Here is a 25,500-nt window from a genome sequence, read left to right as displayed (position 1 = left end):
TATTCACATTATGCAAACAACAGGAATTCTGCAGATGCTGGAAATTCAAGCAACATACATCAAAGTTGCTGGTGAACGCAGCAGGCCAAGCAGCATCTATAGGAAGAGGCGCAGTCGACGTTTCAGGCCGAGACCCTTCGTCAGGACTAACTGAAGGAAGAGTGAGTAAGGGATTTGAAAGCTAGAGGGGGAGGGGGAGATGCAAAATGATAGGAGAAGACAGGAGGGGGAGGGATAGAGCCGAGAGCTGGACAGGTGATAGGCAAAAGGGGATACGAGAGGATCGTGGGACAGCAGGCCTGGGAAGAAAGACAAGGGGGGGGTGACCCAGAGGATGGGCAAGAGGTATATTCAGAGGGACAGAGGGAGAAAAAGGAGAGTGAGAGAAAGAATGTGTGCATAAAAATGAGTAACAGATGGGGTACGAGGGGGAGGTGGGGCCTTAGCGGAAGTTAGAGAAGTCGATGTTCATGCCATCAGGTTGGAGGCTACCCAGCAGAATATAAGGTGTTGTTTCTCCAACCTGAGTGTGGCTTCATCTTTACAGTAGAGGAGGCCGTGGATAGACATGTCAGAATGGGAATGGGATGTGGAATTAAAATGTGTGGCCACTGGGAGATCCTGCTTTCTCTGGCGGACAGAGCGTAGATGTTCAGCAAAGCGGTCTCCCAGTCTGCGTCGGGTCTCACCAATATATAAAAGGCCACATCGGGAGCACCGGACGCAGTATATCACCCCAGTCGACTCACAGGTGAAGTGATGCCTCACCTGGAAGGACTGTTTGGGGCCCTGAATGGTGGTAAGGGAGGAAGTGTAAGGGCATGTGTAGCACTTGTTCCGCTTACCCGGATAAGTGCCAGGAGGGAGATCAGTGGGGAGGGATGGGGGGGACGAATGGACAAGGGAGTTGTGTAGGGAGCGATCCCTGCGGAATACAGAGAGAGGGGGGGAGGGAAAGATGTGCTTAGTGGTGGGATCCCGTTGGAGGTGGCGGAAGTTACGGAGAATAATATGTTGGACCCGGAGGCTGGTGGGGTGATAGGTGAGGACCAGGGGAACCCTATTCCTAGTGGGGTGGTGGGAGGATGGAGTAAGAGCAGATGTACGTGAAATGGGGGAGATGCGTTTAAGAGCAGAGTTGATAGTGGAGGAAGGGAAGCCCCTTTCTTTAAAAAAGGAAGACATCTCCCTCGTCCTAGAATGAAAAGCCTCATCCTGAGAGCAGATGCGGCGGAGACGGAGGAATTGCGAGAAGGGGATGGCGTTTTTGCAAGAGACAGGGTGAGAAAAGGAATAGTCCAGATAGCTGTGAGAGTCAGTAGGCTTATAGTAGACATCAGTGGATAAGCTGTCTCCAGAGACAGAGACAGAAAGATCTAGAAAGGGGAGGGAGGTGTCGGAAATGGACCAGGTAAACTTGAGGGCAGGGTGAAAGTTGGAGGCAAAGTTAATAAAGTCAACGAGTTCTGCATGCATGCAGGAAGCAGCGCCAATGCAGTCATCGATGTAGCGAAGGAAAAGTGGGGGACAGATACCAGAATAGGCACGGAACATAGATTGTTCCACAAACCCAACAAAAAGGCAGGCATAGCTAGGACCCATACGGGTGCCCATAGCTACACCTTTAGTTTGGAGGAAATGGGAGGAGCAAAAGGAGAAATTATTAAGAGTAAGGACTAATTCCGCTAGACGGAGCAGAGTGGTGGTAGAGGGGAATTGATTAGGTCTGGAATTCACATTATGCGTTGACTTCGAGGAACGTATCCCCTGCATATAACGAGGATAGGGTGTACTTATTTTTCTTGCAATCGCAAGACCCTGTTGGACACTGTTACTGTGCAATGCTACCAGTCTGATTCACTGATTTAATTGGTGGACAGTGGGGAAGCCGTGTAAGCCCAGTTGTGGTGAGGACTAGGCCTCAAGTTGCGGTGTCATATACTTACAGCCGTCCAGGACAGAGTTGTTGGACTTGCGGTGTCACATACTTACAGCCGTCCAGGACAGAGTTGTTGGAGTTGCGGTGTCATATACTTACAGCCGTCCAGGACAGAGTTGTTGGAGTTGCGGTGTCATATACTTACAGCCGTCCAGGACAGAGTTGTTGGAGTTGCGGTGTCATATACTTACAGCCGTCCAGGACAGAGTTGATGAAGTCGGTGAGCTCCCCAGGGCAGAGTGGCGCGGCGTTCAAGTTGGAGTCAGTGCTGCCCCCGAGTGTTCACTCAGCAGAAGACAAGCTGTATTGTGTTCATCAGCAGATTTCTGCAATACTCATGGACTCATGGTCCAGAACTATTTTTTTTGAGTGACTGTATCTTACCAATATTTTATACGTGCCATATGTGCCTTGTGCTGTGTGTGATTATTGGTACTGTGTCTTGCACCCTGGCCCCCTAGTAACGCTGATTTGTTTAGCCATATGCATGTATGATTGAATGGCATTTAAATTAACCAAGTGTACAGGTGTGCCCAATAAAGTACCACTTAGAAGCAAAAGGAAATAGAGAAAGGAGAAAGATTGTTTTGAGAGGGAGAAAAGGAGATTACAGAAAATTTATCCTTTTTTGAAATATTATAAATCTTTTGGCAAGATTGATCAACTTCAACAGTAGGTCAGTAGGTCTGCTGTAGACAACCTCACATTTACACGAGATTAACAGTGAGGCTAAACCAGTCATTGTACATTATGCAGTGTTTCATGACTCACTGCACACCTTTACAATGCAACATTGCAGAACTATTTATAAAATAACATATTCAAATATTGCACATGAAACTTAATATTGTTCCTAACATGTACTATGTTACTGAAGCAGTACAATGAAGACGATAGTCGATATACCTTCTTTCCAGGTTCATTTTGTCAGCGTTAGTACCTCCTCTGCTGGGCAAACCCAGATACCAGTAAAAGTGTTCATGATTGAAGATTAGGGCAGTCCCTCGCCTGCGGTGTTTCATGTTGTATTCGAGACTTGGATCCATTTGATCAATACTGTGACAAAGAACACTAGGTCAAACTCCATGAAAGTAATAAGGTGCATTTGATAGCAAGTAAGAAAAGCTATGTGCCAAGAAAATACCATGGCAAAAGCAGAGAAGTTTAATCAACTCTCAGTGACGTGAGGCAACAGAAGTTAGGAATTTTAAAACGCAAACAACAGGAATTCTGCAGATGCTGGAAATTCAAGCAACACACATCAAAGTCGCTGGTGAACGCAGCAGGCCAGGCAGCATCTCTAGGAAGAGGTACAGTCGACGTTTCAGGCTGAGACCCTTCGTCAGGACTAACTGAAGGAAGAGTTAGTAAGAGATTTGAAAGTGGGAGGGGGAAAGTGGGTTAGGAATTTGCAATTTTTGAAAAATTCACTTGATCTCTTAAGCAAGTTTACCACACATATTTTAAAGTGTACAGAAATATCAATGACAGGTACCTCAACTATCTTGCTGTAGTATGGAAATAATTTTTATATATAAAAAGAATCAGAGTTGTACAACACAAAAATAAGCTTTAATCCAACTTCTCTATGCTAAGGGTGATGTCTGCGGTTATTTCATTTGCCTACATCTCTCCACTCACTTTCCATCCAAGTACTTGTCAAGTACCAATTGTAACTGCATTGGACTTTACCAGATCCTCTGGTAGCTTCTTCTTCCATATAACCACCATCCTCTGTTCCTCAAATCTCCTTTAGATTTCTCCCCTCTCATCCTGAAGCAATTCCCATCAATTTCTGACTCCACCATTTGAGGGAAAAGACTCTTTGTCTCTCAATTTTATAAACCTGAAAAGATTTTCAGGTTTATACCTTCCGTGGTCTCCAATGTTCAAATGAGAATAAATGCAGATGATCTACAGGGCAAACTGCAGGTCTCCATTCCCGTTTAATCTCTTTTGTACTCTTTCTAATGCTACCACATCCTTTATGATTTGATTCAATAAGTTAGGAAGTAATTAGTTCAACTTTTCTTTACCCAATTGCAATACTATTATACTACCATACTAATTGGGTAGATATTTATCCTTGATGAGTTTTATGATGGTAACAATTCTTTGAAGACACAAGTTGTATTTCTGAAGTACCTGGTTCTGAGGCTACAGCCAGCTCCTGATCTGGGTGCAGCATTGAACTGGCTACCAGATTGTGAGCTCACTTTTGAGGGCTCATGTTCTGTGGATTATTTTTTGTCTTTTAATTATTTGCACTTTTTGTCCTTTCTTTTTCACACATTGGATGAATGACTGTCTTTGTGGTGTGGGGTTTCTCGTGAACTCTATTGCATTTCTTTGATCTTTGGCTGTCTGCAAAAAGATGGATCACAGGGCCGCGTGCCAGGGGATGCATATGGGTTACAAACGTTGAATAATGCTGTGCACTAGTGGTCCTATTATGATGGCGCCAGTGATCAACGCTACCAAAGGTGATGTCCTCAAGATCGGTCACAAATCCTTTCACATCTTTTTATTTGAGAAATTGTTCTGTTACTGTTAGAGCCTGTAATCTACCTTCTGGCTGTGTGATTTCAGGCCGACTGGGTGATCTGGTGCTTTGCTGCTTCTGTCAGGGTTCCATGAGGCTGCGACCAAAGCCTGTGGCCGGAGGCCACGAAGCCAGGAAATGCAACGCGAGCCCACTATCGTCTTCATCTCTCACCGAGAAGGGTATGCATGGTGGGTGAATTACCAGCCTCTCACTCCTGCTGCTGGAGTTGTCTGCACATGGTGGTCTCTCACTCACTGCTTCTGAGGGAAGGTCCTTGAATCTGAGTGACCTCTCTCTCCCTTGATGCTGTCGGTAGACGGTACCGTAGCAAGATTTAATTGACATGGATGGTAGATTTGGACTCTCAGGTTTATGACGTGTTCTAGCTCTGGTCACATTTTTTTTGTTACTACTTCGGGTGATTTTTGAATGTGACTCCAGAGAACTCCCATACATTGCCACCAAACTCAGTTCCCCTTGCTTCTACCATCTACCTAACATCTACAAGCCTGACTGTTCAGGTATACCTATTGTCTCTGTCTGCTTCTGCCCCAGTGAACTCGTGGCCTCATACCAGCTGTATTTTATCCACCTTGGTTCAGGCAAGCCTGCTGATAACGAAGACTGAGCTGAACTGTATTGAAAGATGGCTTTTGTGTTTTGCATTCTGTGTGTCTTTCTCTGCCGTTTGTGTTTTTTTTGGCAGGGGGAGGGGTTGATGTTTGATGCTTTTCTTTGGGTGGATTGCTTCCATGGTTCTTCTTGTGTCATGACTGACTGTGGGGAAGACAAATTTCAGGGTTGTATACTACATACAAACTTTGATAAATAAATGTACCTTCAACTTTGACTTGTCTCTTAAAAGAGTCTCTAAAAAGACCCTATTGTATCTGCCTCCACCACTGTCACCGGCAGCCCATTCCACACACTCACCACTCTCTGCGTAAAAAACTTACCCCTTGTCATCTTCTCTGTACCTACTTCCAAGCACTTTAAAACTGCCCTCCAGTGTTAGCCATTTCAGCCCTGGGAAAAAGCTTCTGACTATCCACATGATCAATGCCTCTCATCATCTTATACACCTCTATCAGGTCACCTCTCATCCTCCGCCGCTCCAAGGAGAAAAGGCCGAGTTCACTCAACCTATTCTCATACGGCGTGCTCCCCAATCCAGGCAATATCCTTGTAAATCTCCTCTGCACCCCTTCTACGGCTTCCACATCCTTCCTGTAGTGAGGCGACCAGAACTGAGCACAGTACTCCAAGTGGGGTCTGACCAGGGTCCTGTATAGCTGTAACATTACCTCTCAGCTTCTAAACTCAATCCCACGATTGATGAAGACCAATGCATCGTATGCCTCCTTAACCACAGAGTCAACCTGCACAGCAGCTTTGAGCGTCCTATGGACTCGGACCCCAAAATCCCTCTGATCCTCCACATTGCTATTAATATTATACTCTGCCATCATATTTGACCTATCAAAATGAACCACCTCACACTTATCAGGGTTGAACTCCATCTGCCACTTCTCAGCCCAGTTTTGCATCCTATTGAGGTCCTGCTGTAACCTCTGACAGCCCTCCACACTATCCACAACACCCCCAACCTCAGCAAATTTACTAACCCATCCCTCCACTTCCTCAGCCAGGTTATTTATAAAAATCATTAAGAGAAGGGGTCCCAGAACAGATTCCTGAGGCACACCACTGGTCACCAACCTCCATGCAGAATATGACCTGTCTACAACTACTCTTTGCCTTCTGTGGGCAAGCCAATTCTGGATCCACAAAGCAAGGTCCCCTTTGATCCCATGCCTCCTTACTTTCTCAATAAGCCTTGCATGGGGTACTTTGTCAAATGCCTTGCTGAAATCCATATACACTACATCAACTGCTCTACCTTCATCAATATGTTTAGTCACATACTTAAAAAATTCAATCAGGCTCGTAAGGTACAACCTGCCAGTTTGCTAACAGGGACAGATTCACTTTCCACTCAACAATGGCAGAAGCCTAGGTGGAGGATGTACCCTATATCAAGAAATTGGGAAGGTCAAATTCACCAGATTAATCCGAAATAGTAATAAAAATCCGACAAGTCTTCATGATGGATTTGTCACATTGCCACCAAAGAGGAAAATGGCTAATTAAATATAAATATTGAAATACACATCATTAAAATAATTATAATTAAATCCATCTCATACCTTTGAAAAATTGTTGGATAGTCAACTTCAGTGGTATCTGAAAAAGGAAAGTATTTCCATCAGCACCAATTCGACTTTCCTTTATTTCTTTTAACCTTTACTAATTGTTGAGGTCTTCTGCTCTGATTTGAAGATACTGAAGCAGTCAAGACACCGAAAATACTGCAGCTCTTTGCTTCAACTTCTGTGTCAGACTTAGTAGTTGGATTTCCGCTTGTTAGACATCATTATTTCCCGACACTTCTAAGGCACAAATGTTACTTGCCATCTATTATCCCAGATCTGGACATTGTCCATGACCTACTGCAACTGGATGTTTATTTAACTCTGGAGTTCAGCTCTTTCATCCACACTTAGACAATGTCTTAATGTTCATAAAACAGTCAAAGTCCATAGATTTCACAATTATCTCAGAGGCCATTTGATAAGTATATAAGGAAGGAGCAAGAGGGTATCTAGGGAAATAGTTGATCCCCCAAGGAACTAAAAGTGTGGAGACAGAGGACATAGGCAAGATCTTAAATGGATGCTTCTTGTTTATATTCACCGAAGGGAAGATAATGGGGCATAGCATGCTCAGACAAGAACATGTTGCAGCATATCTTTCTTTTCTTTTTAAATCTTTTTATTGAGTAAGTATACAAAAAAGGTAAGCCATATAAACATTAATACAATGTTAAAGTATAATAAAATTCCAAAAGATATCAATACCAAAAAGAAATTACTACAAACAATGTAATTTAAACATAAGAAACCAAGATAACATAATAGTATACTAAATTTTATATATATCAATGGAAAAAAAAGGAAAAAAAACCCCAAAAAAAAACCCACCGTGCAGCTAACTAAAAGCAAGGCAAAGCAATGGGCTAACTTGAAACCAAACAGGGTTAAACTTAAAATCACGTCCTCAATCCCGACCTCCATTAAAAACAGTGAAAAAAAAACAAGAAGGGTAAATATTACATTAAATGAAAATATCGAATAAAAGGTCCCCAAATCTGTTCAAATTTAAATGAAGAATCATAAAGGTTACTTCTAATTTTCTCCAAATTCAAACATAAAATCGTCTGAGAAAACCAAAAAAAGGTAGTTGGAGCATTAAGCTCTTTCCAATGTTGTAAAATACATCTTTTCGCCATTAAAGTAAGAAATGCAATCATTCTACGGGCTGAAGGGGAAAGATTACTAGAAATTTTAGGTAGTCCAAAGATAGCAGTAATAGGGTGAGGAGAGATATCTATATTTAATACCTTAGAAATAATATTGAAAATATCTCTCCAAAAAGTTTCCAAAGTAGGGCAAGACCAAAACATATGAGTTAAAGAGGCTATCTGCCCCGAACATCTATCACAGAAAGGATTAATATGCGAGTAAAAACGCGCTAACTTATCTTTGGACATATGTGCTCTATGAACCACTTTAAATTGAATTAGGGAATGTTTAGCACAAATAGAGGAAGTATTAACTAATTGTAAAATCTGCCCCCAATCATCCACAGAAATGGTAAGCCCCAATTCCTGTTCCCAATCTACCCTAATCTTATCAAATGGAGCTTTCCTAAGTTTCATAATAATATTATAAATCATAGCCGATGCACCTTTCTGACATGGATTAAGGTTAATTATCGAATCTAAAATATATGTAGGAGGAAGCATTGGAAAGGAAGAAAGTATAGTACTTAGGAAATTTCTAACTTGTAAATATCTAAAAAAATGTATTCTTGATAAGTTATATTTATTAGATAATTGTTCAAAAGACATAAGGGAACCATCTAAAAATAAATCCAAAAACCGTAAAATACCCTTAGTCTTCCAAGTTTGAAAAGCGCGATCCGTAAAAGAGGGAGGAAAAAATATGTTACCTAAAATAGGAATCGCTAACCCGAATTGATTAAGATCAAAAAATTTTCTGAATTGAAACCAAATGCGCAAAGCATATTTAACTATCGGGTTAGAGACCTGCTTAAGACGTTTCGAATCAAAAGGGAGAGAGGAGCCTAAAATAGAACCAAGTGTATAACCCTGAACAGATTGTAATTCCAATGCTACCCATTTAGGAATAGATAGTATGTCCTGGTCAAGTAACCAAAATTTCATATGTCGAATATTAATAGCCCAATAATAGAATCTAAAGTTAGGTAATGCTAAACCTCCATCTCTCTTAGCTTTCTGTAAATGTATTTTACCCAGTCTCGGATTCTTATTCTGCCAAATAAATGAAGAAATTTTAGAGTCAACTTTATCAAAAAAAGATTTTGGAACGAAAATTGGTAATGCCTGAAACACATATAAAAATTTTGGCAAAAAAAACATCTTAACCGCATTAATACGACCAATCAAAGTTAAATATAAAGGAAACCATTTAGATGAAAGTTGAGTAATATGGTCTATTAATGGTAAAAAGTTAGTCTTAAATAAATCTTTGTATTTACAAGTAATTTTAATCCCAAGATATGAAAAGTAATTATTAATCAATTTAAATGGAAATTTATAATATAAGGGAAGATGTTTATTAATCGGAAAAAGTTCACTCTTACTAAGATTTAATTTATAACCTGAGAAAAGACCAAATTGTGCTAATAACTCTAAAACAGCAGGAATGGATCTCTCAGGATTAGAAATATATAAAAGTAAATCATCAGCATAGAGTGATAATTTATGGGACTTTAATCCCCGAGTTATCCCAGTAATATTTGAAGATTCTCGAATAGCAATTGCAAGAGGTTCTAATGCAATATCAAATAATAGGGGACTAAGAGGACAGCCTTGTCGAGTACCACGAAAGAGAGGAAAAAAAGGTGAGTTTAAAGAGTTAGTACGAACCGAGGCTACAGGGGAGTGATATAACAGTTTAATCCAGGATATAAATTTCAAGCTAAAATTAAACATTTCAAGCACCTTAAATAAATAAGGCCATTCTACTCTATCAAAAGCTTTCTCGGCATCTAAAGAAATAACACACTCAGGAACATTTTGTGAGGGAGTATAAACGATATTTAACAATGTACGAATATTATAAAAAGAGTAACGACCTTTAATAAAACCCGTTTGGTCTTCCGAAATAATAGAAGGAAGTACTTTTTCTAGTCTATTTGCTAATAACTTAGAAAAAACTTTAGAATCAAGATTTAATAAAGATATTGGTCTATAAGATGCACATTGAGCAGGGTCTTTATCCTTCTTTAGTATTAGAGAAATTGATGCTCTATTAAAAGATTCAGGAAGTTTACCAAGTTTCAAAGAAGCCTCAAAAACCCTACCGAGCCAAGGAATCAATAAAGAAGCAAAACATTTATAAAATTCAACGGTAAACCCATCAGGGCCAGGAGCTTTCCCCAGATTCATAGAAAAAATAACATTCTTAATCTCATCCATTGTAATGGAAGTATCTAATAAAGAAGACATATCCTGTGAAATCTGAGGGAAGTCTAACTTATCTAAAAAATCATTCATATATTTAGAATCTCGAGGAGACTCTGATTGATATAAAGAAGAATAAAAATCACAAAAGGTTTGATTAATCCCCACATGATCCAGTATCAATCGATCATTTTGGTTATAAATCTGATTGATTTGAGATTTAACATAATTAGATTTCAATTGATTAGCCAGCAGCTTGCCAATTTTGTCACTGTGAACATAAAAGTCACTTCTTGTTTTCTTTAATTGGTTTACAATCGAGGACGAGAGTAGTAAACTGTGTTCCATTTGAAGTTCAGTTCTTTGTTTGTATAACTCCTCAGAAGGAGCCATAACAAATTTCTTATCAATTTCTTTAATCTTGTCCACAATTACCATCTCCTCCTGCTTCTGTTTCTTCCTCAAAGCAACAGAATACGAAATAATCTGACCCCGAATATAGGCTTTAAAAGTGTCCCAAAGAGTGTTAACCGAAATATCTTCTGTATGGTTAATTGTAAAAAAAAGCTCAATCTGTTCATTCATAAAATTAACAAAGTCCGAGTCCTGAAGCAACAGCGAATTAAAACGCCATTGTCTATTATTTGGTATATTGGCCATAATTTTAATAGAAAGCTTAAGTGGAGCATGATCCGAAATGGTTATAGAATCATAATCACATTTAATCACTGAAGGAATAAGACGAGAATCAATGAAAAAATAATCAATTCTTGAATAGGAATGATGAACATGTGAAAAGAAGGAAAAATCTTTTTCCTGAGGATGCAGAAAACGCCAAATGTCCGTCGACCCAGAATCAGAAAGGAAAAAATTAATCAGATTTGCAGATTTATTAGGTAAAGTCCGTAAAGGGGCCGAACGGTCCAAAGCTGGAGACAAACAGGTATTAAGATCTCCGCCCCAGATCAATGAAAACTCGTTCAAATTCGGAAACTGATCGAACAATGATTTATAAAATTCCGGACAATCCATATTAGGAGCATAAACATTAACCAAAACTACTTTTTTATTAAATAGTAAACCACTAACCAATAAAAATCTACCATTCGGATCAGAGATAATATCCTGTTGTATAAAAGTAACTGAGGAATCTATAAAAATAGAGACGCCTCGAATCTTAGCATTGGAGTTCGAATGAAATTGTTGTCCCTTCCAGAATTTGAAAAAACGTAGTCTGTCCCCCCTCCGTACATGGGTCTCTTGTAAAAATAAAATTTGTGCTTTAAGTCTCCGGAACACTTTAAAAACTTTTTTCCTTTTAATAGGATGATTAAGACCATTAGTATTCCAGGAGACAAAATTAATAATAGACTCCATAAATCCTAAAGTCAACCCACAACAAGGAGGATTGACGATAGGCGCGACCCACAAACCCGGAGAGGAAACAGAACATACAAAAGATACCGGGAAAAAGGACGCAACCAGTACTTCAATAATGTATATAGCCCAAAGAGAAACAAACTAAAACGTGAAGCCCCTCCCACCACCCCCCCACCCCAAGACCCCAAGGCAAAATCTAAAGCAGACCCGCCAGAAAGAAGCAAGCGCTAAAACTACCCCATGACTTCCGGTATACGCTCCCTAAAAAAAAAGGTATAAATATGAAAAGGATCAGCTAATTGTAAAACAGTAAAAAAGTAAAAAAAAAGGTAGCTCAATTAAAATACACACAGAACAGAACAAAAGCCGGAAAATATATATTAAAAAAAAACCACAATAAACCTCAAACCCATGAATAGACACAGCAACAAGAAACAATAAGATTATTGACATAAAGTGGTTATAAAAAGCAAAACAGAATAAAATTTTAAAAAACTACAAAATTTAAGGCCACACAGGAAATACGTAAGATGACAAAAGGGAAGTAACCACCCAGAATCCCCTGGGAAAAGAAAGAAATGATGCAGTTAAAAAGAAAGTTTAGCAACCATATTAAGAAATCAAAAGTAAACTTTTCTGCCCAGATAGGGCACGAAAAAGTTAAAACCAACCAATTCACAGCCTCCGATCAACGGAGATAATTAAAAAAAAGCAATTAAGATGTTGAAGATGAAAGTTGATCCAGATAACTCTGGGCATCCGATGGAGAATCAAAAAAACAAAGGGCTCCATCTGACATGCGAATCCTTAGACGTGCAGGGTACAGCAGCGCTGGTCTTAAGTCCATCTTATAGAATTCCGACATCACGGATCTGTAACGAACCCGTTGGTCCCAGATTGGTTTACTGAAATCTTCCACGAATCGGAACTTAAGATCCGAAAAATCAATGAAACCTTTAGATCGAGCGAATCGAAACAGTCTCTCCTTGTCTTGAAAATAATGAAAACGTAAAATAACATGCCTAGGTCTATCTGACCTAGACGAGTATGATGGGATTCTGTGAACACGATCCAGAAGCGGTGGTTGGTCAGGAAATACAGTAGGGAATACATCTTTTAAAAGTTGAGAAAAATATTTCATGGGGTTGTTGGATTCCACGGCTTCCCTCACCCCGATCATTCGTAAATTCTGCCGTCGCATTCTAGATTCCAAGTCAGAGTTTTTAAAAGTCAAAAAGTCAAGTTTCTTCTTCATTACATTAATTGTTTCTTCGATTTTCCCCATCTTAAGCTCACTTTGTTGCGCGAATTTTTGAAGATCAGATATAGCCGACTGATGTTCCGCAATAAATGTTTGCATCTTATCAATTGAATCGGCAATTTTCTGGAAATTAGTTGAGATTTCCATATGAATCAGGTCTTTAACAGAGCCTGCAATTTCCGTACGAATCATCTCCCTAACAGAGGTTGAAATTTCCCTCTGAATTAACTCCGATATCGCTTTCAAAGTCACCGGTGATTCAGTCGGGGGGAAATCCGTAGCTTTCGGTTTAACCGGAGGTTTACCATCCTTGCCGTTTTTCCCGTTCTTAGACATAGCAGATCTAAGTATCATCCAATTGTCGGAGAATTCAGTTTAATTCAAAGTATTGTAAGAATTGATGCCTTAATGGTTAATTAAAGTGTAGCTGACCATAGAGAAAAAAAACTCAGAGGTAATGGAGCGAGTCAAGAACGCGACTTCACTCCATGAGCGCTACCGGAAGTCTCCGCAGCATATCAGTATAAAGGGAGCAGAGGTGTTATTTACCCTGAAGTACACAAGGGTAGATACATTCCAAGGACTAGCTGAGATCCATCCCAGAATGCAATGGAAAAAGATATTGCTGGGCCCCAACAGATACTTCTGCATCTTCGTTAGACGTGGGTGTGGTACCAGAAGATTGGTAGAAAGCTAGTATTGTTCCTTTATTTAAGAAGGGCAGCAGGGATAAGCCAGGTAATTATAGGTTGGTGAAAACAGTATGCTAGTGATAGGGAACCTATTGGAGGAAGTTCTAAGGGACAAGATTTGTGTACATTTGGAAAGGCTGAAATTGATTAGGGACTTGGTGAAGAAAAAAACTGGAAACACTGATTGAGTTTTCTGAGGAGGTAAAGGAATGAAAGCAGTGTGGTAGATATTGTCTACCTGGGTTTTAGTAGGGGATTTGATACTATAGGAAGGGTGCAACCATACTGTAGCAAGCACAAAGGAGATTCACCAAGTTATTTCCTGGACTGAGGACTTCAGTCACGGGGAGAGATTCAGTGTACTGATTTGATTGCTGCGTGGTGAAAAGGCTTAAGAAAATAAGATCACAGACAGGGGAGATAACAACAATCCTTTTCCCATGTAAACAGAATCAATAACAAGACAGCATAGGTTTAAGGTGTAAGGAAGGTGCTTTAAAGGGGATATGAAGGGTACCTTTCCTTCTACAGAGTGCAGTTAATATATGGAACATGCTGCCAGAGGAGACTGCAATCAGATACAATTACTACACTTAAGTGACCTAGAGACAGGCACTTAAATAAGAAAGACAGGGGTGGACACGGGCCCGGTGGGGAGAGGCAGGGGTGGACACGGGCCCAGTGGGGAGAGGCAGGGGTGGACACGGGCCCAGTGGGGAGAGGCAGGGGTGGGTATCGACCCAATAGGAGCAATGGACCAAATGGTCCCAATAGGTGAACGCAGCTATTACCAACTGTTGGGAGGGATATGCCCATGATATATTGGGCAGAATCCACTACTCTGTAGGTTCTTACAATCTGCACATTCAATCTGACCATGATGCTGCCAGTCAGGACACTCTCCACAGTACATTTGTAGAAGTTAGAGTGTTTCTTTGTTAAGTGTGACAGCCCAACCACATTATCTCCTTAGAAAGTAAAGAGACAGGCACGATTCCCTTAGGATTGCATCTATGTGCTGGGCTCAGAACACGTCATTTGATATGTTATTGCCCAGGAATTTTAAGCTCTGGAATCTCTCCACTGCCTATCCCCTAACTTACATACAATTAAAAATTAAATAATTTGCACTCTATCTTGTCTATGCCTGTCAGTAGCTTTTAGCTTTCTGTGCTCCATGGAAAGGAAAGTCAAAGTATCCCTATCTCCTCAACCATTTCCAGGCAACATCCAGCTCCTTCTCTACAGGGAAGGAGAGGGGGATCCAGAGGGAGGTGATGGGTAGAATGAAAAGAGAAAGGGGGAGGGGAAGAAGTTAGAGAAATCAGTGTTCGTGCCATCAGATCAGATCATACCATCGTGTTACCCAGGCAGAACATGTGTTGTTGCTCCTCCAACCCAAGTTTGGCCCCACCAGACAGTAGAGACAGCCAAATGGATAGACAAGTCGAACTGAGAACAAGGAGTCAAACTGAAATGGGTAGGCATCGGGAGAGATTCCACCTTTGGTGGTGGACAAACTGAAGGTGCTTGACAAAGCGATTCCCCAACTGATGTAGAGAAGGCCACACTAGAGCACTGGATACAATAGATGATCCCAACAGATTCATCTGATTTATCACTGCACTGGATTTGTATGCTCAGGTCTCTGCAGTAAAACTGGAATTGATCTTAACATAGAAATGGGCTTTCTGGCCCATCATTCCATACTGACCCTTTTGCCTATCCTCACTAATCACACTACAACTGTATCTTTTTTATGCCTTGCCTAGTTAAAGTTTTTAAACATGATAATTGTATCTAACTCCACAATGTATTTTGGCAGTGTTTCCAATATTAACAACTTTAGTGATTCTTCAAAGATCATTACAGATGCCTCCATAATCTCTTCAGCCATCTCTACCTTCAGACCTTTCAGTTTCCCAAGAACCTTCTGTCTAGTAATGGTAACTTCAACACCATGACCCCTGACACTGGAACTGCCACTATACTACTAGTGTATTCCACAGAGAAGACTGGTGCAAAATACTTATTCAGCTTGCCATTTCCTTGTCCCCCATTACTACCTCTCCAGCATCCTTTTGCAGCGGTCCGATATCCACTCTCGCACTTGATGTATCTAAAGACTTTAATATTATTGGGTGGCTTAATTTTGTATTCTATCTTTACCTTCTTAGTGATGTTTTTAGTTGCCTTCTGTTGGTTTTTAAATCTTCCCAAGCCTCTAGACACAGCCTAACACGTACAAAGCCATACTGACTATCCTTAATCAGTCCATGACTATCCAAATGCTCATGTATCCGGTCCCTTAGAATCCTTCCAATAATTTTTCCCACTGCTGATGTCAGGTTCACCAGCCTATAGTTCCCTGGTTTATGCTTAGAGCCTCTCAAACAGCTAAACAACATTGGTTGCCTTCCAATCCTCTGGTACCTCACCTGTGGCAAAGGAGGATTTTTTTTTACATATCTCTGTTAGGGCCTTAGGAATTTCTACATTTGCCACCCACTGTGTCCAATGAACACCTTGTCAGGCCCTGGGGATCTATTGACCTCAATTTGCCTCAAGACAGCAAACACCTCCTCCTCTGTAATCTGTATAGGGTCCATGAAGTTGATGCTACTTTGCTTCACTTTTATAGACTCTGTGTCCGTCTCCTGAGTAAATACAGATGCAAATTATTTATGATCTCCCTCATCTCTTTGTGCTCGATGCACGGATTACCATTCTGATCTTCCACTGGACCACTCCTGTCCCTTGCAATCCTTTTGCTCTCAACATATCTGTAGAATCCCTTAGGATTCTCCTTCACCTTGTCTGCCAAATAACTTCATGCCTTCTTTCAGCCTTCCTAATATTTTTCTTAAGTATTCTCTTGCATTTCATATGCTTCATAAGCCCCTCATTTGTTCCTCCCTGCCTATACCTGCTATTGACCTTTTTTTTTCTTAAACAGGTCTTCAACATCTCTTGAAAACCGAGTTTCCTTACACCTGTTCTTTCTACCTTTTATTTTGACAGCATATAAACTTTGTACTCCAAAAATTTCACTTTTGAAGGTTTGCCACTTACCAAGTACACCTTCACCAGAAAGTAGCCTGTCCCAATCCATGTTTACCAAATCCACTCTGATACTATCGAAATTGGCCCTTCTCCAATTTAGAATCTCAACCTGAGGACCAGACCCATCATTTTGAACGCAAACACGAGGAAATCTGCAGATGCTGGAATTTCAAGCAAATCTCTTACTACCTCTTCTTTCAGTTAGTCTTGACGAAGGGTCTCGGCCCAAAACGTCGACTGTACTTCTTCCTATAGATGCTACCTGGCCTGCTGCGTTCACCAGCAACTTTTATGTGTGTTGCCATCATTTTGAATATTTGTTTTGGAAGCTAATGGCATTGTGAGCACTAAATCCAAACTGCTTCCCAACACAAACTTCAGTCACCTGCCCTGTCTCATTCCCTAACAGCAGATCCAGTATCACACGCTCTCTTGTTAGAACTTGATTAAGGAAACTTTCTTAAACACATTTGACAAACTCTATCCCATCCAGTCCCTTTACAATATGGGTGCCGCAGTCAATATATGGAAAGTTAAAATCACCTACTATAACAACCTTATGTTTCTTGTAATAGTCTGCGATCTCTACAAATTAGTTCCACTAAATCATTCAGACTGATGTGTAGTCTGTAATTTAGCTCCATTAACGTGGTCATACTTTTCTTAATACACAGTTCAACCCTAATGCCTCAGGAGACAAGCTGTCCAGTCTGTCCTGACTGAGCAGTGCTGTAACATTTTCCCTGACTAGTAACACCACCCCTCCCCCTTTAATCTCTCCTGCTCTATCACATCTAAAACAACAGAAACCCAGAATATTGAGCTGCCAGTCCTGCCCCTCCTGCAACCAAGTCTCACTAATGGCTGCAACATCATAATTCCATATGTTGTTCCATGCCCTGAGCTCACCTGCCTTTCCTATGATACATCTTGCATTGAAACATACACAGCTCAGGACATTAGTCCCAACATGTTCAAACTTTTGATTCCTCACTTTCTCTGAAGTCTTAACAACATCTGCCTCCACAATCTGTTCTGGCACTCTGGTTCCCATCCCCTACAACTCTCATTTCTGGAGGTCCAATCAGCAGCAGAAGCACAGCATGGTGGCAAGGTCGGTGACGCTTGTTTAAAAGGAGAGCTCTGTGGGTGTTTGGACATGTCGGAGGCCCAAGCAGCAGCAGGAACAGAGCACAATGAATTAAATAAAAGTACAGAAGGGACAAGTGGGATGGCCGCTGTTGGGAGTAGGCCAGTGGTGAGAGTAGGAGTGTCCGGCTTTGGCTCAAAGGAGGCTTCAGCTCCAAAGAGACATTGGATCTGGGTAAGTATCTGTTAAGGCTCCCTTTTTCTCTCTCTCTTGCTGTGCCCATTGTCTGTTCCTCATGCCAGATGTTGGAGTCCTGAGAGACCCCAAGTCTCCCAGAGAACTACATCTGCAAGAAGTGCATCCAGCTGCAGCTCCTTGAAGACTGTGTTAGGGATCTGGAGCAGCAACTGGATGACCTTCGACTTGTACGGGAGAGTGAGGAGATGATCGATCAGAGTTACAGGGAAATAGTCACCCCAAAGTTGCAGGAGGCGAGTAGCTGTGTGACTGTCAGGAGAAATGGAAATGTGAATAGGCAGTTAGTGCAGAGCACCCCTGTGACCATTCCCTTCAACAATAAGTATACCGTTTTGGATGCTGTCGTCCGGGATGACCTCCCAGGGGAATGCCATGGAGACCGGGTTAGTGGCACTGAGCATGGGTCCGTGGTACAGAGGGAAAAGAGGGAGAAGAGGGGAGCAGTAAAGATAGAGGGCTGACAGGACTGACTGTCAAGGGAACAGACAGGAGATTCTGTGGACATAAACGGGACACCCAGATGGTACGTTACCTCCCAGGTGCCAGGGTCAGGGATGCCTCAGGTCACGTACACATTATTTTAGAGAGGGAGGGGGAGCAGCCCGATGACTTGGTACATATTGGTACCAATGACGTAGGGAGGAAAAGCAATGAGGTCCTGAAGAGAAAATTTAGAGAGCTGGGCAGAAAGCTGAGAAGCAGGACCTCCAGAATAGTAATTTCTGGATTGCTATCTGTGCCAGTTGCCAGTGAGGGTAGAAACAGGATGATCTGGCAGGTAAATGTGTGGCTAAGAAGCTGTTGAAGGGGGCAAGGCTTCAGGTTCTTGGATCATTGGGATCTCTTCTGGGGCAGGTATGACCTGTACAAAAGTGAGGGGTTGCACCCGAACCTGAGGGGGACCAATATTCACTTGGGCAGGTTTGTTAGGGCTGTTGGGAAGGGTTTAAACTAATTTGACAGGGGGGTGGGAACCAGAGTGAAGGGACTTAGGATAGGACAGATGGTAAAAAAGCAAAGAAAGCGTGCAGTCAGACTGTCAGGAAGGGCAGGCAAATGATAGGACAAAACTGCAGCCAGTAGAGCGAGTATCAGTGCATTAGAAATGCAGATTCAAAAAAGGGTAGCAAATACAGTACTCAAGGTGTTATATCTCAATGTACAGAGTATAAGAAATAAAGTGGATGATCTTGTTGCACTATTACAGATGGTCAGTTATGACGTTGTGGCCATCTCTGAATCATGGCTGAAGGATGGGAGCTGAATGTTCAAGGTTACACGTTCTATCAGAGGGATAGGAAGGTAGGCAGAGGGGGGTGGTGTGACTCTGCTGGTAAAGAATGGCATCAATTTAGTAGAAAGATGTGACATAGGATTCGAAGATGTTGAATCCTTGAGGGTTGAGTTAAGAAACTGCAAGGGTAAAAGGACCCTGATGGCAGTTATATACAGACTCCCCAACAGTGGCTGGGATGAGGACCACAGATTACAAAGGGAAATAGAAAGGGCGTGTCAAAAGGGCAATGTTATGGTAGTCATGGGAGATTTTAAACGGAGGTCAATTGGGAAAATCAGGTTGGAAATGGATCTCAAGAGAGTGAGTTTGTTGGGGTTTTACAGCAGTTTGTCGCTGGGCCTACTAGGGATCAGCTATACTGGATTGAGTATTGTGTAATGAACCAGAGGTGATTTGGGAGCTTCAGGTTTTGGAACCCTTCAGAGGCAATGATCACAATATGATGAATTCAACTTGAAATTTGAGGGGGAGAAAGTAAGGTCTGACAGTAAAGGAAATTACAGTGATATGAGAGAGGAGTTGGCCAGAGTAAATTGGAAGGAGCTGCTGGCAGGGATGACAGCAGAGTAGCAATGGCGTGAGTTTCTGGGAATAATGCGGAAGGTGCAGGACATGTGTATTCCAAAAACAAAGAAATACACAAATGACAAAATTGTGGCTGATAAGAGAAGTCACAGCTAATGTAAAAGCAAAAGAGAGGGCAGACAACAAAGCAAGAATTAGCAGAAAGATAGACAATTGGGAAGCTTTAAAAAACCTAGACAGCAATTAAAAATTATTAGAAGGGAAAAGATGAAATATAAAAGCAAGCTAGCAAATATGATCAAAGTGTATAGTGAAAGCTTTTTCAACTATGTAAAAAATAAAAGAGAGATGAGAGTGGGTATAGGACCGTTAGAAAATGAAGCCGGATCTGGCAGGTGAACTAAATGAGTATTTAGCATCAGTCTTCACTGTGGAAGACACTAGCAGTATACCAGATGTTGTAGTGTGTGAAGGAGGAGAAGTGAGTGCAGTTGCTGTTACAAGAGGGAAGGTGTTCAAAAAGCTGAAAGACCTAAAGGTACATAAGTCACCCGGACCAGAGGAACTGCACCCTAGGGTTCTGAAGGAGGTAGCAGTAGAGATTGTGCAGGCATTAGTAATAATCTTTCAAGAAAAATCATTGGACTCTGGCATGATGCCTGAGGACAGGAAAATTGCAAATGTCACTCCACTCTTTAAGAAAGGAGAAAGGCAGCAGAAATTCAGACCAGTTAGTCTGACATCAGATGATGTTGGAGTGATTTGTTAGGGATGAGGTGATGGAGTACTTGGTGACACAGGACAAGATAGGACAAGGTCAGCACAGTTTCCTCAAGGGAAAATTGGAATTCTTTGAGGGAATTACATGTAGGATAGATAAAGGGGATGCAGTAGATGTTGTATATTTGGACTTTCAGAAGACCTTTGACAAGGTGCCACACATGAAGCTGCTTAACAAGTTAAGAGCCCATGGTATTACAGGGAAGTTACTAGCATGGTTAGAGCATTCGCTGATTGGTAGGAGGCAGCATGTGGGAGTAAAAGGATCCTTTTCTGGTTGGCTGCCAGTGACTAGGGGTGTTCCGCGGGAGTCGGTGTTGGGACCACTTTGTTTAATGCTGTATATTAATGATTTAGATGATGGAATAGATGGCTTTGTTGGCAAGTTGTAGATGATACAAAGAATGGGGGAGGGGCAGATAGTGTTGAGGAAACCGGAAGGCTGCAGAAGGACTTAGGAGAATGGGCAAGAAAGTGGCAAATAAAATACAATGTTGGAAAATGCACAGTCATGCACTCTGGTAGCAGAAATGAATGTGCAGACTATTTTCTAAACAGGGAGAAAATCCAAAAATCTGAGATGCAAAGTGACTGGGACTCCTTGTGCAGAACACCCTAAAGGTTAATTTGTAGGTCGAGTCAGTGGTGAGGAAGGCAAATGCAATTTCAAGAGGACTAGAATACAAGAGGAGGGCTGTGATGCTGAGGCTTTGTAAGGCACTGATGAGGCCTCACCTAGAGTATTGTGAACAGTTTTGGGATCCTCATCTAAGAAAAGAAGTTCTGGTATTGGAGAAGGTTCAAAGGAGGTTCACAAGGATGATTCTGGGAATGAAAGGGTTATCATACGAGGAACATTTGATAGCTCTGGGTCTATACTCGCTGGAACTTAGAAGGATGAGGAGGGATCTCACTGAAACCTTTCGAATGTTGAAAGGCCTGGACAGAGTAGATGTGGAAAGGATGTTTCCCATGGAGGGGGAGTCTAGGACAAGACAGCACAACCTCAGGATAGAGGGGTGCCCATTTATATAGCTAGAGGTGCGCATAAATTTATATAGCTAGAGGGTGGTGAATTTGTGGAACTTGTTACCACAGGCAGCTGTGGAGGCCAGGTTGTTGGGTGTATTTAAGGCAGAGCTTGATTGGTTCTTGATTGGTCACAGCATCGAAGGTTACAGGGAGAAGGCCAGGGAATGGATTGAGGAGGGGAAAAAAGGATCAGCCATGATTCAATGGAGGAGCAGACTTGATGGGCCAAATGGCCTAATTCTGCTTGTGTCTTTTGGTCTCATGGAGCTGGAGAAATTGTAATGGGAGATAAGGAGATGGCAGAGGAACTGAACGAGTATTTTGCATCAGTCTTCACTGAGGAAGACATCAGCAGTATACCAGACACTCAAGCGTGGCAGGGACGAGAAGTGTGCGCAGTCACAATTACGACAGAGAAAGTACTCAGGAAGCTGAATAGGCTAAAGGTAGATAAATCTCCCGGACCAGATGGAATGCACTCTCGTGTTCTGAAGGAAGTAGCTGTGGAGATTGCAGAGGCATTAGCAATGATCTTTCAAATGTTGATGGATTCTGGCATGGTTCCGGAAGACTGGAAGATTGCAAATGTCACTCCGCTATTTAAGAAGGGGGCAAGGAAGCAAGAAGGAAATTATACACCTGTTAGCTTGACGTCGGTGGTTGGGAAGTTGTTGGAGTCGATTGTCAAGGATGAGGTTACAGAGTACCTGGAGGCATATGACAAGATAGGCAGAACTCAGCATGGATTCCTTAAAGGAAAATCCTGCCTGACAAACCTATTACAATTTTTTGAGGAAATTACCAGTAGGCTAGACAAGGGAGATGCAGTGGATGTGGTATATTTGGATTTTCAGAAGGCCTTTGACAAGGTGCCACACATGAGGCTACTTAACAAGATAAGAGCCCATGGAATTACGGGAAAGTTACATACGTGGATAGAGCGTTGGCTGATTGGCAGGAAACAGAGAGTGGGAATAAAGGGATCCTATTCTGGTTGGCTGCCGGCTACCAGTGGTGTTCCACAGGGGTCGGTGTTGGGTCCACTTCTTTTTACATTGTACATCAACGATTTGGATTATGGAATAGATGGCTTTGTGGCTAAGTCTGCTGATGATACGAAGATAGGTGGAGGGGCCGGTAGTGCTGAGGAAATGGAGAGTCTGCAGAGAGACTTGGATAGATTGGAAGAATGGGCAGAGAAGTGGCAAATGAAGTACAATGTTGGAAAGCGTATGGTTATGCACTTTGGCAGAAAAAATAAACGGGCGGACTATTATTTAAATGGGGAAAGAATTCAAAGTTCGGAGATGCAATGGGACTTGAGAGTCCTCATACCGGATACCCTTAAAGTTAACCTCCAGGTTGAGTCAGTAGTGAAGAAGGCGAATGCAATGTTGGCATTCATTTCTAGAGGAATAGAGTATAGGAGCAGGGATGTGATGTTGAGGCTCTATAAGGCACTGGTGAGACCTCACTAGGAGTACTGTGGGCAGTTTTGGTCTCCTTATTTAAGAAAGGATGTGCTGACGTTGGAGAGGGTACAGAGAAGATTCACTAGAATGATTCCGGGAATGAAAGGGATAACATATGAGGAACATTTGTCCGCTCTTGGACTGTATTCCTTGGAGTTTAGAAGAATGAGGGGAGACCTCATAGGAACATTTCGAATGTTAAAAGGCATGGACAGAGTGGATGTGACAAAGTTGTTTCCCATGATGGGGGAGTCTAGTACGAGAGGGTATGACTTAAGGATTGAAGGGCGCCCATTCAGAACAGAAATGCAAAGAAATTTTTTTATTCAGAGGGTGGTGAATCTATGGAATTTGTTGCCACAGGCAGCAGTGGAGGCCAAGTCATTGGGTGTATTTAAGGCAGAGATTGATAGGTATCTGAGTAGCCAGGACATCAAAGGTTATGGTGAGAAGGTGGGGGAGTGGGACTAAATAGGAGAATGGATCAACTCATGATAAAATGTCAGAGCAGACTCGATGGGCCCAATGGCCTACTTCTACTCCTTTGTCTTATGGTCTTATGGTTTTATGAAATAAATGCCACCCCCTCCACCCCGTGCAGCACTAGCAAACCTTATAGGGGTAAGGGAAGGATAACAGAGGTGGATTTTCTTTTTAATACAGAGTGGTAGGTGCTTGGAACACGTTGCCAGAGTGGTGGTAAAGGCAAATACATTGAGGTGTGCAAGAGACTCTTAGGCACGAGTGACATTAAAACAGAAGCCTTCTGGGAGCGAAGGCACAGATTGATTTTGGAGTAGGTTAAGTGATCGGCACAACATTGTGGGCCAAAGGGCCTGTACTGTTCTATGATGTAAATGATACACCTGCCATCTTGCTATATCTCAATGTCAATGGAAGCAAAGCATATTGAATTGTATCTACATTGGCTGAAAACCTCAAAGGTAGTGTTAAGCTAAATTCACAAACTTGCTTTACTAAAGTAGATGCACTGGGTCATTTTTACAGAGAGAACAAGTCAGATTGTCAGATACAGATTTGGGAATCCCATAACCTGACAGAATCCAAATGAACAAACACAAAAAGTCCTGGAGGAACAGCAGGTCAGGCAGCATTCTATAGAGAGGCGTTTCCGGCCGAGGCCCTTCATCAGGCCTGGAAAGGAAGGGGAAAGAAGCCAGAATAAGGAGGTGGAAGGAGGGGAAGGAGTACAAGACAGCAGGTGGAACCAGGTGAGGTAGAAGGTGGGTAAGTGAGAAGCTGGGAGGTGATAGGTGGAACAGGTAAAGTGATGTCTGAAAGAAGTATTGACCATGGGGGGAGTTGGGGCACCAGAGAGAGGTGATGGGCAGCAGGTAAAGAGATTAGAAGGAGTAAGAGGGGAATCAGAATGGGGAATGGAAAAGAGAGAGGGGGGGAGAGAAATTACGGTCAGTTAACGAAATCGATGTTTATACTATTAGGTTGGAGGCTATGCAGAGGTGTTACTACTCCAACTTGAGAGTGGGCTCATCACGGTTGTACAGGAGTCAACAGACTGACGGGTCGGAATGGAAAAGGGACTTCGTTATCACAAAAAACACATAACATTTTGGTGTCTCAGATTTCTGGTACCTGTAACATTTGCTCTCGTTTAGAGTTACGGCCTTAGTGGGCAAGCCCAGCCCTGGTTACATTGAGACGCGTAATGGAGAGTGCTTCACATTAGGATGCAAAATAATACTCAAGTCAGAATAGTGCAAGACCTAGAGGTGCATCTGAAGATCCTCCTATATCTATCTAATCAGGGCCAGATAATGTTCCTCAGCCTTCGCCTATTAATGCTCCTTGCTGCCGCAGAGAAAACAATGATGTCTCCTGAGTATTAACAAGGTTGTTTTGTTTAATGCAAAAAAAAACACCCTCTTGGAGGACCTCAGCCGGTTAAACAGCATCTGTGGAGGCAAAGGTACGGTCAACATTTTGGATCGACCCCCTACAACAGGTAGCTGTAAACATTCAATCAAGGCTGAGTAACTGACCCGAGTCACAGACAGTGCTGTCACTAGTCTCTGGCAACACCACCACCTCAGTTCACCCAACGAATCCCCTCCACGTTACCTCTGGCCATATCTGCCATGATTGCAACACAGGATTGGAAGACTTTAGCGACCGCGCTCAGTCCTTTCCTCTCGAACTCTCCACTATGGCCTCGTCCTTTGTCTTTCGGAGCAGAACTTCCTGGATGCCCCACGTGCTGCTTTCCCTCCCCTCCCTCCCGGTGCGGATTGGCCGACAGGCTGTCAGTTACTGGCCGGAACGCCCCGGGCCCCGGGCCCCAGCCCGGACGCTCTCAGGGGTATTCTCGGAGGGGGACGTCTTGAGGGATTTCATTGCCGGTCCGCTGCTGAGATTTTCTGCAGTGTGACCTGGAACGTGCAGAATCGGAGTTATATTTTCGCCCCACTCCTTGTATGCATGTCGTCAGCACGTCAGTTACGCCTAACCCATACCTACCGTACCAATCCGGTCAAATTGCGGTGGTGCATGCACCGAACTATATCTTGTTGTTCCGACTGTCCCCAACGATGATTTAGTATTCTCACAAAATTTAAATC

The 25,500-nt window shown here is 42.3% G+C and overlaps 1 protein-coding gene across 3 annotated transcripts in view; it reads right to left on the bottom strand.

Annotated features, from left to right (window-relative positions):
- Nucleotides 1-25,136, bottom strand: part of LOC134345513 (caspase-6-like) — a 70,526-nt gene extending 45,390 nt beyond the window's left edge. For 2 of the 3 annotated variants that reach the window (XM_063046273.1, XM_063046274.1), the window contains exons 1-3: nucleotides 25,004-25,136; nucleotides 6,692-6,728; nucleotides 2,846-2,995 (exon numbers count right to left, since the gene is read on the bottom strand). In XM_063046273.1, the coding sequence (XP_062902343.1) occupies nucleotides 2,846-2,995; nucleotides 6,692-6,728; nucleotides 25,004-25,022 (206 nt within the window). In that variant the 5' untranslated portion in view covers nucleotides 25,023-25,136. Of the gene's footprint in view, nucleotides 1-2,845; nucleotides 2,996-6,691; nucleotides 6,729-24,924 lie in introns of all 3 variants that reach the window. The other variant, XM_063046275.1, reaches the window with a different exon arrangement.
- Nucleotides 25,137-25,500: the final 364 nt, after the last annotated feature.

Source organism: Mobula hypostoma, chromosome 4, assembly GCF_963921235.1.
Source record: "Mobula hypostoma chromosome 4, sMobHyp1.1, whole genome shotgun sequence".
Lineage (NCBI taxonomy): Eukaryota > Metazoa > Chordata > Chondrichthyes > Myliobatiformes > Myliobatidae > Mobula > Mobula hypostoma.
Note: the sequence above shows the minus strand (reverse complement) of the source record. Positions and strands in the feature narration are given on the sequence as shown.